Source organism: Nothobranchius furzeri, chromosome 5, assembly GCF_043380555.1.
Source record: "Nothobranchius furzeri strain GRZ-AD chromosome 5, NfurGRZ-RIMD1, whole genome shotgun sequence".
In the NCBI taxonomy this organism is placed as follows: domain Eukaryota; kingdom Metazoa; phylum Chordata; class Actinopteri; order Cyprinodontiformes; family Nothobranchiidae; genus Nothobranchius; species Nothobranchius furzeri.
In genome coordinates, this window is record NC_091745.1 from 49660561 (window position 1) to 49679801 (window position 19241).

The window sequence follows — 19241 nt, forward strand, 5'->3', positions numbered from 1 at the left end:
CTCATAATTGCATCTGACAGAGTTGTGCACCCACAATCCCAACACCGAGCCACTGGAGCGGAAACTGGCCGAGAACTCCCAGAGCAGCATAGCTAGAACACCGGGTGTGCTTTCCCCCTCCACCTGTGGCCCCCTATATGGATGACGGCATGCAGGGACGGACATGTATGGTACAGGGAAGTACATGTGCATGGCTGGATGTGCGTCATGTTGCTGTCAATGTGTCGTCCTGCCCGAGGAAGAGAGCTGAGACGAACGACGACAAATGGAGGGAAAATGGAAAATGGAAAAAAAAAAAAGGATTATGCCTGGCTCTTGTGTTTGGGAGGAGAGGGCACCTGCCAACTGTCAAACGGATTGTGTTTTCAGAGTAGAACTACTCTGAGTATAGAAACGGTGTGTGTGTGTGTGTGTGTGTGTACAGGTGTGGGCCTCCTCTGGCAACATGTGAGTGTGAATAGCTGACATTCCCTCAGCTGGTTGTTTTCCTCCAACATTCAACAAAGCGAGCCAGGCAGCAGTACCTTGGGCAGAAATCAGTGGAATATGTTTGGAGTTTGGTTCGGGGAGTGTGTGTGTGTGTGTGTGTGTGTGTGGGGGGGGGGGGGGTCACAGACCTTGAGGTGGACGTAGAGGAATTTCTAAGTAGCACACTGTTTACAAATATTTCACATTCAGAAGTGTTGGCAGCTCGTATTAATCTCACGTCCACCCCGACCTCCTACCCCTCTCCGGGTCTGTTTGAACAGCCCAGATTTCTCAGAAGGTTAACCAAAGGCAGGCGCGCTAAAACAAATACACAACACACAGAAATTAGCTCAATTTCCCTGTCTAGCCCAAGTGTGATTGCTGCTAAATTTCAAAAATGTTTCTGCAACTGAAGACTCCCTCAGCTCACATTCAGACTGTGGCTGCTGACATCCACAATCATGACTCTAATAAAAATATCAACACTGCTGCTTTTCCACTCGGGCCTTTACGGCTGAAAGATCCACATCTAGCTTCTTCTTATCAGCTAAACGACTAATTGAATTGACGTGGGCTTGAGCAAACGTTTATTCTGCAAACGTAATGAGAATGACTCCTGCTGTGCTGTCTCAGATGGGCTAATGCATGTTAACATTAATCAGTGTGGAAAATCAGGAATAGGCCCTCGCCGGGATTCTCCACATCATTGTTGTTGCTGCTCTCGCTCTGCAATGCAATTAAAATGATAATGAAATGAAGCACACAGACCGACTCTTATTTTGATAGTGCATTAGCTGTGACTTCCTCTGACCTGTTTAAGCACCACCTCACTCTAGTTTAATGTCCTTCCATCCCTGTTGGATTCAAACACCAGGGTAAATGTTTGCAGCGTCTGGAGGAAGCGACGCATCACGTACATGGACGTGTTTTGGGAGTGAAGCAGATCCAGCGGTTCTCAGAACAGCAGCAGCTGCACCAGCACTTACCACTGAAGGTCGCGGCTCATCCCAGGCCACAGAACTTTTATGATACGAGTCTCGGGCCAGAAAGACCTTGATGGCAACTGGGCCCTGCTGGCACATGAAAGGCACCCCCCCCCCCCCCCCCCCACACTGCCACGCACGAAGGCTGCAGCAGCGGAGCAGATGGCCCGATCTGCAAACGGCAGAGCCATTTGGGGAGTTGCTCAAACAGCGAGCAGTGATCACTTAAACACATTTGAGCACAAAGGAAATCTGGTGTGACCCACCAGAATCAGATATTTCTAAAGCCCGGAGCCAGGTCGAGCCCACTCCTGCTGCTCTCCTGAGCTGGGGGGTCACACTGAACAACAGCCCCGTTTTGACTTCCTGTTCCTAAGTCTGAGAACCCGTTGTGTGTGTGTGTGTGTGTGTGTGTGTGGGGGGGGGGGGGGACAGCACCTGCGTATGACTCTCGCTCTACAGGTGGACACCCGACCACCTCATTACCTCGACTCCTCTCTCCTTCTGCTGTACACAGAACCAGCACAGGCAGCAACTCGACTTTGAGTAATGGAGGGAGGCTTGAATTTCCCCTCCGAGATCCTGGAACCAGTTGGGAAACCGCAACTATTTAAATGCAGGAAATCTTGATTTTATAAAATGTTAATATGATCGGCTCTGGGGACAAGCGAGCAGCAAGGGTCTCCAGTCAGGCCCCGCCCCTTTCAGCCCAATCCAATCATCCGTTATGGGAGGCAGAGACAGGAAGACAGAGCTGAGAGGGACAAAACCAAAGAGACAAAGGGACATGAGGGACATCTCTGTTGGTTTGCTGCATGTGCCTGTCCACTCGAAGCTAACGCACCGTGATGATGATCAGACAGCTTAATGCTCACCATCGCTCTCTCTTTACTGCTTTCCCTGTCCATTCCTAAAACGTCCCCTTCTCCACATGGTAACTCTAGAGGCCTGAGAAAATATGAGCTCCTTCCTTCTGCAGTTTTGATGTAAAAGAGGAGAAGTCCTTTGGAGCAGAAACGGAGCCACTACTGGACTTTTATGGCTGCACTACGGTTCTCATCAAAAGTTCTCTTTCAGGTTTTTGGAGGAAAAAAGAAAAAGAGCGAGTCTTTGTAGTTTTATAAAAGGGGATCCATTATAATTGTTTCACTGAGGCTGAACTCAATAAAAACCGGGTTCTCAATAAACCACCACGAACACAGCCGGCCTAAAAAGTTCTGATTTCATCTGGATAAAGAAGAGCTGCATGAGAGAGCCGGCTGATGGCAGCAGTTTGTGTCTGAAGGGGTTCGTATGAACGTTGTTCTGCAGGTCCGACCTGCTGCAGCATATCTTACAACCACCGTCTGTCTTCACGCATCCCTTTTACTGTTGGGTGTTTCTTAAATCTGCATGACTTGTTTACACAGAAAAGAGTTGTTTTACCTTTTTGCTGACGTCTCAACTACGACAAACAGCGAATAAACCTGCTGCCTGCAGATAAGCAGAGAAGGAAGTGACACTGCCCACAGCGGCGAGCTCTGAGGAAGACTGCAGTCGTAGTCGAGAACCGAGTACAGCCGTTAGAAGAAACGCACCAAAGATGCTTCCTACGTTTCACCTTCACTTCGACACGCTGTCACTTCAACTGCGTTACAGAGTTTATTATTCGGGTGATCAAAAGCCTCAAAGCAGACTTGCACGGTGTTGCAGTTGTTGCCTTGCAGCAAGAAGGTTGCAGGTTTGAATCCCAGCTGCAGGTGTGGGTTTGCTCCAGGGACTCTGGTTTCCTCCTAAATCACTTAAGATTTGCTAAAGGATCAAACAGGTCCAGTCAAAGAGGAAGACTGAGCTATCGACCCAGACGATGCTGCACCTCTGTTTAGAGCATGTCCTGAAAAAACATCTCTTTATTTCCACGCTCCCCCCCACTAGACACTTCTGCTTCTAATTTCTGCGTGGAGCCGTTTCCGTGAGTTTCATCCTTTCACCACCAACATCATGACTCCCTCATTACCTGATTCCTCCAAGGACACAGGACCGAACCCTGACACATGACGAGAGGGGAGGATGTGGGAACCACATGTTCATCAACCACAGCGTCCAACACTCCTGCTGTGTAACACACACACACACACACACCCTTACATATGCATTAGTCAGGGTTAGACCTGACGCATGTAGTCAAATATAGGAACAGGGATAGCACTCCATAGATCCTGTTTGACTGAGGCTTCTGTAAACACACACCTCTCGACCCTCTTCCTCGTTCCTGTTACTAACACACATTACCCAAGCTCTCCTTATCCCAGCTGTCTATCACTACATCTTCTCCCACCCCTCCTACATCTAAACACATCAGCTCCCTTCATTTCCACTGAAACTCAATATGTGGCCAATCAGCTAGAAGCTTTAGAGTTGTGCTCTCAGCAGACTTTACAGCTGTGGGGCCTCAGTTGAAAGTCAGACATCTGCAGCACCTTCCAGCGTGCTGCCTCTCCTGGGCCGGCACACATAAACACGCTGAACATCTGCACTGCTGGTGCAGCGAGCGTGGGAGTCCAGAGGAGAGCAGCAGAGATAGGTGGAGATGAGAAACCTCCAGCAGAAGGGAGGGAACGGAAACTATAATGTTCCTATAAATAAACAGAAAGTTTAATCACATTATCCGCGTCTTTGTTTCCATTAGGTGGAAGCTGACAGTTACTCACAACGCAGAATCCGTTTGTGCATAGAGTTATGTTCAAAATGTGACCAAAACAGGTCAAACTCCATCATCCCTCATCATAAAAGTATCTGGTGTTCCTTCACTCACAGCTGAATGTAACAATACTAACGGAGTCCATGTAAAAAACACAACTAACCCAGTTAAATACGTGTAACCGTTAGTCACGCTGACGAAGGAAAAGCTACGGAGAGGGGCGAAAAGTACACGAGCAGAAACCCAGTTTTTCTTGAAGGTAATCATCTGGACAGAGAGGGGGGAGATGGGCATGCAGCGGATGACTGATAGGAGGACAAGTAGGATGTCCTGCCCCCCACTGAGGCCCTGCAGGCTCGGTAGCTGCTGCAGCCTGCCAAAGCCTAACCTCATCTGGAGCTAAAGGCTGTTCACACCAGAGCAGGCAAGATGACTTCCACAGCTGTCGGACCATGGATCACAATGTTGGAGAGAAGGTCTAGGTCTCTGTCATCCAGTAACAAGAGTCCTGACAAGGGAATCACTATGGCTCACCGCCCAGTCAGAAGACTGTTTACTCCTCTTTTGGTGCAGGTGACGTTCTGCTGTGAGAGCGATGTGGGGATTCTCTTCTCATCTTACATCTCCTATAACCCCTACCTAACAGCAGATGGCTATGCATCCCAGCACAGCTGATGTAATGGAGTGATACGTGCAACATGCAGCTGCTCAATAAATCATAAAGTTTTGCTTTTCCATAAAAAGTCGACACAGGAAAGCTGAGCCAGATCTGGTGATGCTGAGTGTTTGTGACTACCTGTAGGACATCTCCCAGGTCAGCCGTGCTGATCTCAGGGTCCTCTGTGGTGTTGAAAGGGACGGGAGTGATCCTGACGAAGGTGAGAACACGAGGTTCAGGGTACCTCCACAGCATCACCCCCGGGCTGTCTTCTGTCTCGCTGCAAAACACCACCTCATGCGGTCCAGGCCGTCTCTGAGAACCTGAAACCAGAAATGTGACAACAACGGTGTCTAGATGCCAAAGGGCTCATCACCAACAACTAAATACATTCAGTCCTTTGGACAACTAAAATTTGTGTCATTTTTTAAAACATTTGGCCATGGCTGTGTGCAATTTACTGACTGTGGTCTGTGCTTATGCACCAGATTGCAGCTCAGACTATCCCCCCGTTTTAGAGACCTTGGAGGGGGTGCTGGAGAGCGCTCCTTCCTGTGACTCCCTCGTTCTGCTGGGGGACTTTAACGCTCGTGTGGACAACGACAGTGAGACCTGGAGAGGTGTGGTTGGGAGGAACGGCCCCCCTGATCTTTATCTGAGTGGTGTTTTGTTATTGGACTTCTGTGCCAGTCATGGATTGTCCATAATGAACACCATGTTCAGACATAAAGGTGTCCATATGTGCTCTTGGCACCAGGATACCTTAGACCGCAGCTCGATGATCGACTTTGTTGTCATCTCATCTGACCTGCGGCCACATGTCTTGGACACTCGGGTGAAGAGAGGGGTGGAGCTGCCAACTGACCACTACCTGGTGGCGAGTTGGCTTCAATGGTGGGGGAGGAAGCCGGTCACACCTGGCAAGCTTGAGATCTGCCCGGAGTTTCTTAAGGCTCTGGATGTCGTAGGGCTGTGTTGGCTGACGCAGCTCTGCTGTATCATGTGGAAATCAGGGGCAGTCCCACTGGACTGGCAGACCGGGGTGGTGGTTCCCTCATGTAAAAAGGGGGACCGCAGGGTTTGCTCCAACTGCAGGGGGATCACACTACTCAGCCTTCCTGATAAGGTCTATTCAGGGGTTCTGGAGAGGAAGGTCTATTAGATTGTCAAACCTCAGATTAAGGAGCAGCAATATGGTTTTCCTCCTGGCTGTGGAACACTGGACCAGCTCTATACCCTTAAGGAGATCCTGGAGGGTGTGTGGGAATTTGCCCAACCAGTCTACCGTATTTTCCGGACTATAAGCCGCTACTTTTTTCCCACGCTTTGAACCGTGCGGCTTATAATGAGGTGAAGCTTTATGAAGATTTTCCTTCACCTGCAGGGGGCGCTTTAGCACAAAGTGAAGCAGGTGGAAGTCAAAAGTGGAAATGGAAGAAAGTGCTCATTTTAATTTAGCACATGTAAGTAGCCGGCACGACGAAGAATTTTTTTCAAATCCATACCCCCTCATCATGGAAACTACATGTATGAGTTCATATGTTGCCGCATTTAAGTTGAAGGCCATCGATTTGGCAGTAAAGGAGGGAAACGGTGCTGCCGCACGTAAGCTTGGAATAAATGAATCCATGGTTCGGCGCTGGAGACGGCAGCGGGAAGAACTCATTCAAGCCAGCTTCACCCGGGGATGATGACAGCAACACTAACATCGCCACAGAAAAGGTATGTGATGAAGCTCTTCTGAGGCTGTTCAACTCCGACACTGAAGAGGACTTTAATGGCTTTAGTGCGCAAGAGGAAGATGAGAGCGAATGACATCTTCTGGTAGGCAACTGTGTTTTATTTACTAACCAGGCAGGTTTTGTGTGCAGTTTTTATTTTCTAATCATCCAGGGCTTATTAATGCTGTGTCAGCGCTGTTCTTTTCTTCTAAACATGCAGATTACCGGTAATAATGTGTCAGTTCTGTTTTTATTTTATAACCATCCAGAAATATGAATGCTATCAGTGCCGTTTTCTTTTCTAAACTTGCAGGCACGTTCATCCGTGTTTAAAATTTGTTTTTTTAAATTAAAACAACAATGGAAAACCTCTGTGTAGCACCTTTCTGTCTGATTATCTTATGTTATGGCCATACATGTGCTGTGCGCTGGAGACCTGCATGTGGCTGCTGCGCCGCGGCTTGTATTTGAGTGCGGCGTGTGTGTGTAGAAAACCTTTTTTTTTGTTGGCGCGGCTTATATTGAGGTGCGCTCTATAGTCCGGAAATTACGGTACATGTGTTGTGGATTTGGAGAAAGCGTTTGACCGTGTCCCTCGGGGGACCCTGAGGGGGATACTCTGGGAGTATGGAGTACCAGGCCCTCTGATACGGGCTGTTAGGTCCCTGTATGACCGGTGTCAGAGCTTGGTCCACATTGTCAACAGTAAGTCGAGCTCGTTTCCAGTGAGAGTTGGACTCCGCCAACGCAGCCCTTTGTCACCGATTCTGTTCATAACCTTTATGGACAGGATTTCTAGGAGCAGCCAAGGTGTTGAGGGGATCTGTTTTGGTGGACTGAGGATCAGGTCTCTGCTTTTTGCAGATGATGTGGTCCTGTTGGCTTCATCAGAATGTGATCTTCAGCTCTCGCTGGAGCGGTTTGCAGCTGAGTGTGACTCAGCTGGGATGAGAATCAGCTCCTCTAAATCTGAGACCATGGTCTTGAGTCAGAAAAGGGTAGAATGCCTTCTCCAGGTCAGGGATGAGGTCCTGCCTATAGTGGAGGAATTTAAGTATCTCAGGGTCTTGTTCATGAGTGAGGGAAAACTGGAGTGTGAGATCGACAGGCAGATTGGTGCTGCTGCTGCAGTGATGCGGGCGTTGTACCGGTCTGTCGTGGTGAAGAGAGAGCTGAGCCAGAAGGCAATGCTCTCAATTTACTGGTCCACCGTTGGGTAGTGACCGACAGAACGAGATTGCTGATACAAGCGGTTGAAATGACTTCTGTGCAGGGTGTCTAGGCTCTCCCTCAGAGATAGAGTAAGAAGCTCATCTGGGAGGGTCTCAGAATAGATCAGCTCCATATCGAGAGGAGCCAGTTGAGGTGGCTTTGGCATCTGGTTAGGACGCCTCCCAGGTGAGGTTTTCCAGGCACATCCAACCGGGAGGAGACTTAAAGGAAGAACAAGGACACACTGGAGAGACTATGTCTCACAACTGGACAGGGAACACCTTAGGATTCTCCAGGAGGAGCTGGCCCAAGTGGCTGGGGAAAGGGAAGTCTGGGCCTCCCTGCTTAGGCTACTGCCCCCGTGACCCGACCCCAGATAAGCGGCCAAAAATGGATGGATGGACCGAGCGAGAACCAGACTGACGCTGCTTAGGGCTTGTGTTTACGCAGGAAAGCATGGAAATACGGCTCTGTCTACTCGCTGGGGTGCTCAGCTAGCACACACAAGTACATACACACAAACACGCACACGCACACGCACGCGCACGCACACACACACACACACACACACACACACACACACACACAGTAGAACACGAACCAGACACTTTGATTAGACTTTGCAGTAATTGGCTTTTCTCTAATGTTAAATCTGGTCCGTCCCTTTGTTGGGCTCTGGAGGGACATGAGAGGGCTCTGGGACCTGGACCTGTCTCACTGCTGACAACATGTTGCAGACAGACTGTCCTCCTGGTTCCGGTTCTCCAGCCCAGCCAGAATATTAAATGCATCAAAGAGCAGCTCAACAAACAAAGGCTCAGCCACAGCTGACAGAGTGGACGGCTGGTCTGCAGCCAGAGAGGTTTGATCCTCTGTGAATGTTGCTGTGAGCGTCCAAATGTGTGTGCTCACAAAGGACAACACACACAATGCACAAGGATGAGGAATAAACACCCCGTTAGAGTGGAAACAGACATGGCTGATGAAACGCCGCTTCAGAGAACTTGCATCCTAACGGACACTTGACTCTCCTCAGAGGCTTCTACTTTTGTCACATTTACCTTAATGACCAGGTAACTTAGTGAAAACATATGTTCATGCAGTGCTGACCACATTCAGGCATGGTGGTGGCAGTGTGATGGTCTGGGGCTGCATCAAGAGCTCTCTAACAGAACATCCTGAAGGGGGATATCTGACCTTTGACCTTGAAGAGGCCTTTCAGACTGGACGGCCCACCGTCGTGGCTGTTTTTTGATTTATGACCAGCAGTAACAAAAGGTGTTGCATCTGAGGACGGCACCGCCAGTTAGGTTTGGACAGATTTGTTCTCTTAAAGGTGAGGTTTACATTAGAAAGCTGCATTTTGTTTTTACTCCGATTGGTTTTGTTTGTTGATCTGAAACATTCAGGAATGTGAAAAATGGGCAAATGCTTTTTACAGCTCTGCTTTAACATTTCTGTCCTGAACAAGGCAGCACGCCACGGAGTAAGTTTTAAAAGGATGTAAGCTGTTATAATCAAAATAGATGCACTGCGATCAACTCTTTAGTCACTGCATGAACATCCACCTGAGTCCCGAATGTACTGAAAACTTCCAGTGCGAAGGTCATCTGAGGTGTGCTCTGTCCGAGTAGGGGGGGAGATGGGTGAGGGAGGGGGTTGGGTGTGGCAGGCCTTTCCTTTAGGACCACTGTCTGCTGAGTCCTCTTTCTGGAGACGGAAGTAGGCCTGAAGGTGCTGTTCCACCAGAGTCAGGCAGTTCAGATGCTCCTGTCCCCAGAAGAGCTGTTAGAAGCAACGAGAGAGAACAGGAAAACTGAAAAAAGATGAAGAATGTAGGAACAAAACACAGCATCACACAGGGTTACATCGCTGCTAGTCTGAAGCAGCCCGGGCTTTCCTCGTCATCACCCGCTCATGACACAACACAGCCTGACGTGCTCCTGACTTCGCTGTGGCATTCCCCTTCCTGAGCCTGGCTGGGGTTTGGGCTGAGGGATAGGAATCTCTGAGTCAAGAGCTCTTCCTGCCTGACGGGCTATGGCTAAACCCAAAGAGAGGAAAACTTGGGGATTTCTCCCCAAAGTTTTTGGAACAACACTCTGAGAGGAAGAAATCGGAAGGAATCCTGGTGGTTTTGATAAAGCAACAAATTCTGTGGTCTGATTATGAATTAAGTGTGATTGTTCTGGTAATGGACACGTCATAAAAGCAGAAACCACTGAGCATGAGCGAGGGGCTTCCCCCTTAGCCTCAGAATAATATGTTCTGTTGAAAAGGGGCTTTTCACTTATGTAACTCCTCACAGGACAAACTCAAACAAAAGAGATGTATAATAACCCTCCACTTCCCCAGCAGAGTCCGTTACTTCTGAGAGAATATAGGCCACAGCCAAAACAACAGCAGACTTAGGAGAAATAAAAAGGGTGTCAGGTTTAACAACAGCATGTATGTTTTATTTTGAAAACCAAATCAAGTTAATGCAGTTCTTCACCTAGAAGAAACTCATAGAGGCTCCTAAGCTACCATCTCACTGGGCTGATGTCATGGGTATACAAACCTGCAGCAGACCTCCCTTCAGGTCAAGCAGAAGCTTAGGAGGGCCGGGCTCAGGTCCAGGACTGCCGCTGTGTCGGCACCAGCGGGCTTCCACTGAGCTGCTGCAGCAGAATGGCCCCAGCAGCACACGGCTCCGGCCCCTTAGGCCTGTTTTCACCACAACATCTTTCATCTCCAGCAGCACAGAAGCAGCCTGAACAGGATCTAAGAACACAGATGGAGAAGAAATGCCAATTAGTCCATCTAGCGACCATCAGACAACAGCTGGAAGAACAGCAATTAAAGCGTGACCACAGAGGAGTAGAACAGGACCGACTGTTGCAGACATTAGATGTCAGTGCTGTGTGGAAAACCTGGACTTGGGGTTCATGTAGGGTAAACCCGGGATAGATGAGCTTTGAGAAAGATGAGGAGGAAAACAAGAGGAGCTGAAGAGGGATGTGATGAATGAGAAAATGGACATACACAGAGATGGAGATCTATGTTACAATGAAATGACACGATTACTCAGATTTCCCAGGTTTGGTAAACATCCCTTCCAACATGAGCACACAAACACAACAGGACCGCTCCAACCAAAGCCGTTTTAGTGTGTGTGTGTGTGTGTGTGTGGTGACTCATCTCTCCCAGGAAAACACTGTTGATACCAGTTGGCAGTTTACCTGTTCATATCTGGTGGTGTTATGGATTACTTATTAAGTCTTGGGATTATTTTCATGAGAATGATTTATTAGACAGCCCCAAGGAGCTCCTGTTAAACTGGAGATCGTTCACTTTGAATGAATGCACACTCGGCTGCATACAGTACACACAGATGTGAAAACAAACAGCCTTCACACCCAGGTGAACAAGTGGAAACATGTACTCTCACATGCACATGCTCTCAAGCACGCAATGGGTCTCCAAACATTTAGTCGTGTCTAACCGTGCGTCATTTACAGCTCATTTGACCACCACAGCAGCAGCCAGCACACCCGATAATCAGCCAAACTGGGAGAGGCTTTAGTGAGGAGATTCCTTCTTTTCTGAACTTTTCTTCCAGGACAAATACCAGTCAGAGGCCCATCCCCAGACTCTCTCCACCTCTGCTTTCACCCCGTTTGACTGAATCACCACCCTGCAGCAGAAGCACCACCAAGGCAGCAAGAAGAGAAGGAAAGTAGCTAAAACCAATAAATATAGAAGATGAGCTGACAAACTGTTGGAAGATGTCTCAGAGGGGAAATGTAGTTTATAAACTGTTAAAATGACATCACATAAACTAATGAAATCAAGGCACTCTGTGTGGCTTCCAACCCTGAATCAGGTGCTGCACAGCTGAAGGACATCAGTAGCAAAAGAGAGGGCTGTAGCACACGCCTCGTTTAAAGGTTGCTAAACTGGTCAGTGGGCTCTAGCCCTCTCTGTTGCTGAAAAGAAAGTAAATATGGTAAAAATGTGATCAATACACGATGGACTAAGAGCAAAAACCTGTCATCTTGTTGTACCGCGACGCTGGTACAATGACAAATAAAGAGAACACAACCTTAGGATACCTAAACTCTCCAACCGGTGCAATCCCTTTACCAGTAAAGAACACCGCTGATTTGGAGGTGCTGATCTTCATCCCAGATGCTTGAAACTGGCCCGTGACCATCCCTAGTTAGCAGCGAAGGTCACCGCTTACCTGCCGGTGGTGGTCGGAAAGACTGGTGGCGCTAGTGATCGGCAGTCTTGCTTCAGTCAGTGCAACCCAGGGGCGATGTGGCTACACTGCAGCTCATCATCACCAGCGTGTGGATGTGTGTTGTAAAGTGATGGAGCTATTCCAAGGAAGGTTATTTACCCTCTCTCCTCAGAAAGAACTAATCTACAAGACACAGCCTCAAGGTCATGCATTTGCTTCTAAAACTGTTTCCTTTCCAGCTCAAGAGAAGAAAGAAGACAAACTCTTTCTGTTTTTAATAAAGCTAACCAAACAACGTGTTAGTCCAATAATAAGATGTGAACCAATCTGTGAAATGACAATGGTTATGATCAGTTTTAATAAGTAATATGACTTTAATATAGCTGCACTAGACATACTGATACAGTAATGTTAAGAAGTCACATGGCACATTTTATCTTTCTCATCCAATCGGAACCTTCCTTTCTGAAGCATGGCATGCTCTCTGTGGAGGTCCGAGGACCTGGCATTCTGGATCTGTACGGAGGTCTCATCCTAAGGGTATGTGTGGAGCGACAAAATGGCGTCTCACGTGTTTATGAAACTCCGATCATAGCTTAAGAGCAAAACATAATTTCACACTCAGGCTTGCTTCTCCGGATACGAGAGTTCTGATGACAACATCACTCGCACATACACCATTCATCTCACGTCTCATTCACACCAAGATCCATTCGTCACCCAGAGTTTAGAGTTAGTCTTATTTAAAATTGTTTAGAAATAAATCTTCTTAAACTTTTTAAAGGTGACTCTCTCTTCTCTTGTCTCTGAGTTAATAAGAAGTGGTTACATAATCCCTGCAATAAAAAGTTCCAATCTTCTGGTTTAAGTTATCCAAAGATCCATAAGATTGATTTCATATTTCCTATGGAATCTCACATCTCATGGTTCATTAAAGAGCAATCCACCCCCTACCAGATTCTTACTCAACTCCCACTTCCTGTTTGAAAAATGCAACAAATGCTGTTGCCTCGCAGAAAGAGAGGGCGGAGCCACTAACAAATACACACGCTCATGACATTGTGACATCATAATGTACCAGCTAACATCATAGTGTACCTCTTAGCCAATAGCGATGGCAGATTTAAATTCAAATGCAGTGCTGATTTTTTACCTGAAGAGGGTGCAACACTGACAGTTATAGGCAGAATTTTTTAATTTTAGCTAAGATGGACTAAAGTGCCAAATTATTGACTGCAGCACAATCAGACACTCGTTTATATAGTTTATCAGCAAAAAAAATGTTGATTTGGGGTGACTTGCGCTTTAAATAGATGTAAATTAAATCATTATGGTGTGTGGGCGGATGACTGCAGCTGCAAGTTTCTCCAAGTTAGTTTCCATTCTGTGTGCAAGTTCCGAAGTTGCAGCAAGATTACTCCTTAGAAGATCTAGCATACAATTCATCTTTTGCATTATCTGAGTTCAAAGCATGGCATATTCCTTCTCTGAGCTCAGGAGTCCTGCCAATTGCTCCTGTCAGCTCTAAGTACACTTCCAACACACCAGGAACCCACCAGCTCCAAACAGCAAGAACCCAGTAGTCATGACTCCAAATACATGAACGTCTTCTGAGTCCTCCACCAACAGCAGCAAGAGACACACAATATTCCACTGGTTCCAGGAGTCCACTATGTACCAACTGGGTGTGTTTCATCAGGACAGCAGGGAGCTCCCATCTCCATTTGTAAAGTGAAAAAAAAAATCAATTGCAGTCAGAGACCAGCTCACCATATCCATGGTTAAGGAAAAAGTGCAGCCCTGGTGGAGTCCAACCATCACTGACCCAACTCAATAATAATGATAACAAATAAATGTAAACTATAAATGACAACAGAATGTTCTTTTCTTTATTATGACAGAGACCTCTCCTCTGTCCTGACCGTGTTTACCACCTCGGCCATTTTCTCCCAGGCGCTCTTTCTTTACTGGAGACCGGTGTCTCGATCTCACGGTCGCTGATGTTTTGTGATGTTTGTGTTTCAGGATGAGTGCAGGGATTTCTCTCATGAACTTTAGAGGAAGTGGTGTGACCAAATATGGTTAATTGAGGGTGTTTCTGTATGAAAATGACTGAAGAAACACAAGAACCTGGGTACGCACAGGTGAAATTTATCATCAGTCTATTGGTGTACGAGTGGCCTCTAGATGTTTCATAAATCAGCGTTTTGGCCGTTTGTACGAATATTTAAAGTTTTATTCGTAGGAAGGAATAAACAACAGTTTCTACCAACATTTGATGAATGAGTGTCCTGGGCTAGAAACCATAGTTACTGTGTAAAAGCCACTGTGAACAGTGACAACCACTCGGGTTTGGACTTATCTTGAAAACTGTCGTCACTCAGCGGTCTGCTGCTGCTTCCCCGGGATGTAACCTGAAACTAAATCACACACAGAGGAAGCCATATATCAACTCTGTGGAGAAAAGCTGCAGCCTACTCAGGACACAAAGACACTGGACATGTGTTCTGGATCAGATGAGTGGGTTCTGTGCCCCTGTCTAATGGATGCACTGATGACGGAGAACAGGTCTTGTATTCGGACTGTGAATTCCTGCTGTGAAGTATAAATGCTTGTTAAGTTGATGTTCCCTTCTGGTTGTACCTCATAAACCATCAGCTGTCAGTGTGGAAGTCAAACTGTTGCATTAAATAGAGCTGCTTTTTACAGGCGACTATGATTTGCAAGACTTCACACAATTACAAATAGAAACTCAATATGCTAACTTAAGCACACCATTTTAGATAAAAACACGACTCTACAATGAGACGGACTAAACAGCATGCTGAATTTAACCGTATGTGCAAATTGGATAGAGTCAGAGAAAAGTGAGCTAATTCTGACAGTGTGCAGCAAAATAAACTACAGACTTTCACACGTGGTATTTTAAAACGTTCAATCAGAGGAAATAAAACACTTCACCAGTGAAGAACTGACTTTAACGTGAAAGGCAAAAAGAATAATGACTGTTTTTAATCTCTGGATCAGGCAGTGCTTTGGGGCGGGGGTGCAGGACTTGTGGGAATCTGAGGAAAAGAGGTCAGTAAACATGAGGGTCACTGCTTCGCTAACCCTAACCCTATCACTCTCCACCAGCGTAGAATCAACCCTAACCCTCTGACAGCTAATCTTAGATCCAAATGTCCCAGACACAGTGGAACATTTTAATGAACAACTATACTAATGACTACTTACATCTGTTAAAGCTGCATGATGTAGGAATGATGTAAGAATGACATCCTGTGGTCTAATCTGGTTATTGTGACTCTCGCTACAGTTCTGAGTTTCACGGCTGCTGCCAGCTACTGGTCAGCACCAGAGGACTCTAGATGACCAGCGAAGACGAGTCACGCACAACAAGTCGATAAGTACATTTCACTGTAGCATCCAGATATTGTTCCACTGGACTGGCAGACCGGGGTGGTGGTCCCCCTATTTAAAAAGGGGGACCACAGGGTGTGTTCCAACTACAGGGGATCACATTCCTGAGCCTTCCTGGTAAGGTCTATTCAGGGGTTCTGGAGAGGAGGGTCCGTCGGATTGTCGAACCTGATTCAGGAGAAGCAATGTGGTTTTCCTCCAGGCCGTGGAACACTGGACCAGCTCTATACCCTTAGGGGGATCCTGGAGGGTATGTGGGAATTTGCCCAACCAATCAATACGTGTTTTATGGATTTGAAGAAGGTGTTTGACCGCGTCCCTCGGGGGGCCCTGTGGGGGCCCTGTGGGGGGAACTCTGGGAGTATGGAATACCAGGCCCTCTGATACAGGCTGTTAGGTCCCTGTATGACCGGTGCCAGAGCTTGGTCCACATTCCCGGCAGTAAGTCGGGCTCATTCCCAGATAGTTGGACTCCACCAAGGCTGCCCTTTGTCACCGATTCTGTTCATAACGTTTATGGACAGGATTTCTAGGAGCAGCCAAGGTGTTGAGGGCATCCGTTTTGGTGGCCTGAGGATCGGGTCTCTGCTTTTTCAGTTGGCTTAATCAGAACTTGATTTCCAGCTCTCACCGGAGCGGTTCGCAGCTGAGTGTGAAGCAGCTGGGATGAGAATCAGCTCCTCTAAATCTGAGACCATAATCTTGAGTCAGAAAAGGGTAGAATGCCTTCTCCGGATCAGGGATGAGGTCCTGCCTCAAGGGGAGGAGTTTAAGTATCTTGGGGTCATGTTCACGAATGAGGGAAAGATGGAGTGCGAGATTGATAGTCGGATTGGTGCTGCGTCTGCAGTGATGTGGGCGTTGTACCAATCTGTCGTGGTGAAGAGGGAGCTGATCCAGAAGGTGAAGCTCTTGATTTACCGGTCGATCTATATTCCTACCCTCCCCTGTGGTCACGAGCTTTGGGTAGTGACCGAAAGAACAAAATCACGGATACAAGTGGCTGAAATGAGTTTTCTCTGCAGGGTGTCTGGGCTCTCCCTTAGAGATAGGATGAGAAGCTTGGTCATCCAGGAGGGGCTCGGAGTAGACTCGCTGCTTCTCCACGTCAAGAGGAGACAGTTGAGGTCGCTCGGGCATCTGGTCAGGATGCCTCCTGGACTCCTCCCTGGTGAGGTTTTCCAGGCGCGTCCAACTGGAAGGAAGCCTAAAGGAAGACCCAGGACACTCTGGAGGGACTATGTCTCACCTGGCCAGGGAACGTCCTGGGATTGCCCTGGAAGAGCTGGGCCAAGTGGCTGGGGAGAGGGAAGTCTGGGCCCCTCGTTTTAGGCTGCCGCCCCCGCGACCTGCCTCCTGATACATGGATGAAAATGGATGGATGGATGAATCCAGATATTGATAACTGAAAAAGTAGCTTCAGACATTTTTAGAGCCAACCAATTAACCCTAATTGGCTGTTAGCATTGTTAGCTCAACATTAGCTTTTAGCCTTCTTTACCTGATATGAGCGTAAAACAAATAGATGCTGTGGCTTCTTAAGGGTACAAGAACTAGCTTGTGAGTCGCTCCTGTTTACTGGATTAGGATCTTTACAGATCACTGCTGTGTTCTGCTGACTGGTGTCGAATTACAAAAGGCAGAGCAGCATCAATGATGCAGACTTGGTAACCTGCAGACTGTAAACAAAGACTACGTCCCCCTTCAGCCTTTATCGAGATACCAACAGCTGCCCAGCAGGCTGAGAAGGAAACCTGTTTCAGTATAACCTTCTTCCAACATGACTGACACGTTAGACAGTTCTGTGATTATTTCACTGTAGGCATTTTACTTCCGTGACTAAAGGGTAAAATCAGTTACCCAGAAATGAATTTCAAGACCTTTTTAATATTTATATTTGTTTAGAAACAAAAATGCACCTAAATGTCTAATGCTGTAAGATAAGCCAGTGTGCACATGTGAATCCAGCGCACACGAACACAACATAAAACACTTGAGTAACTTTGTGGGTGGTGGGAAAGAGGGTGGATTGAAACTCTCCTAAAGTGAAATACATCTACAGCAAACACCCGGGTGAGATTAGATAGGATCGAAGACTGATTTACCATGGCGGTTTCTCCCTGGCAGCCGTTATCTGACCACTGCCTGGCTGATTTATACCCTGCAACGTACTGGTATCAATTAGCAGAAACCTTAAGGAGTCATTACAAATCGAGAAGAGGCCCCTGAAGACCTTCTGGGATGGTGAGAGTAATAGGGGTTATATACTGTCATTCACCACAGAAATACGCTATTCTCTCACCACAAGACCACTATAGGACACTAGAGGAAACTGGTTTTGTAGCAGGGGATGCTGTCGGCCAAAGTGGCGCAGTGCAGGAAGCTGTGTGTCATCTGAGCAATTACAAATCTGATGATTGGTGATGAGCTACATATGGCTTCACTGTCAGCAGCAACACATACACAAAACGTATGGCAGAACCCTGAATACCGAACTATAACTTTAACTTGAATAAGTCCTAGTCTGAGACCTCTACTCATCACTGATGTGCAGATGTGTTACACGCTTTAGTTAAAAACTTGTTTCTCAAATATACTTTAAGATCTGCAAACAGTCAACAACGGCTGGACATAAAAACTACATGTAGACTTCATCATTACGACTTCAGACGCTCATAGTAAACAGCTAAGGAGTATGCAGATGTTTCTCAGTGTATTTACTGTTATGTGTTGGTAAAACATCTTCCTTCATGATGTAGTTGTGACTTATCTCTAGAACCAACCATGCACTGCTAAACGTTAGTTAGACCAGCTCACTAGATGTCAGCAGCATGAGTTTAGTCTCTTAAATGATCCAAATCTAATTTTCTTTATTGTGACAAAAACAAAAGTGGTAAAAGTAACTTTGTCCTCAAAGTAAACACAGTGATGCAATCCCAGGTCACAGGTCTAGGTAGGCAGAAAAAACACTAAACTGCAGAAGTACTGGGTATCTGTGGTATTTCTACTTTTCTGAAGTACTTTCTCTTTACATTCTACTGAAGTAAATCACCATCAACAACAACAACCGAGGAAGTGCTTCACATGTGTGTTTCCTGATAGCGTGTCATAGTAGCAGCACCTGGTAGTCACCACACGTGTGTGTGTGTGTGTGCACGCGCATGTATGTGTGTGTGTACTCGTGTGTGTATGTGTGTGTGAGTATATATGTGTGTGTATGCATGCACACGTGTGTGTGCATGTGTGTGCATATGTGTGTGTGTGTATATGTACGTGTGTGTATGTGTGTACTTGTGTGTGTGTGTGTGTGTGTGCACGTGTGTATATGTGTGTGTGTGTATGTACGTGTATGTATGTGTGTACTCATGTGTGTGTATGTACGTGTGTGTGTCTGTGTGCATATGTATGTATGTATGTGTGTGTGTGTGTGTGTGTGTGTTTGTAGGGGTATGTGTGTGTGTGTGTGTGTGTTTGTAGGGGTATGTGTGTGTGTGTGTTCTTAGGGGTATGTGTGTGTGTGTGTGTGTTTGTAGGGGTATGTGTGTGTGTGTGTGTGTGTGTGTGTGTTTGTAGGGGTATGTGTGTGTGTGTGTGTATGTGTGTTTGTAGGGGGTGTGTGTATGTGTGTGTGTGTGTGTGTAGGAGTATGTGTATGTGTGTGTGCAGGGGTATGTGTAAGTGTGTGTGTATGTACCTGTATGTATGTGTGTACTCATATGTGTGTGTATGTACGTGTGTGTGTCTGTGTGCATATGTATGTATGTATGTATGTGTGTACTCATATATGTGTGTATGTACGTGTGTGTGTCTGTGTGCATATGTATGTATGTATGTATGTGTGTGTGTACTCATATGTGTGTGTATGTACGTGTGT

At 46.8% G+C, this 19241-nt stretch overlaps 1 protein-coding gene across 4 annotated transcripts in view; it reads right to left on the reverse strand.

The window, feature by feature from the left end:
• Window positions 1-19241, reverse strand: part of LOC107378864 (intermembrane lipid transfer protein VPS13B) — a 462085-nt gene that overhangs the window by 69332 nt on the left and 373512 nt on the right. For 3 of the 4 annotated variants that reach the window (XM_015949323.3, XM_015949324.3, XM_070550848.1), the window contains exons 39-41: window positions 10283-10485; window positions 9291-9507; window positions 4928-5112 (exon numbers count right to left, since the gene is read on the reverse strand). In XM_015949323.3, coding sequence (XP_015804809.3) covers window positions 4928-5112; window positions 9291-9507; window positions 10283-10485 — 605 coding nt within the window. Of the gene's footprint in view, window positions 1-4927; window positions 5113-9290; window positions 9508-10282; window positions 10486-14222; window positions 14368-19241 lie in introns of those variants that run through there. The other variant, XM_015949325.3, reaches the window with a different exon arrangement.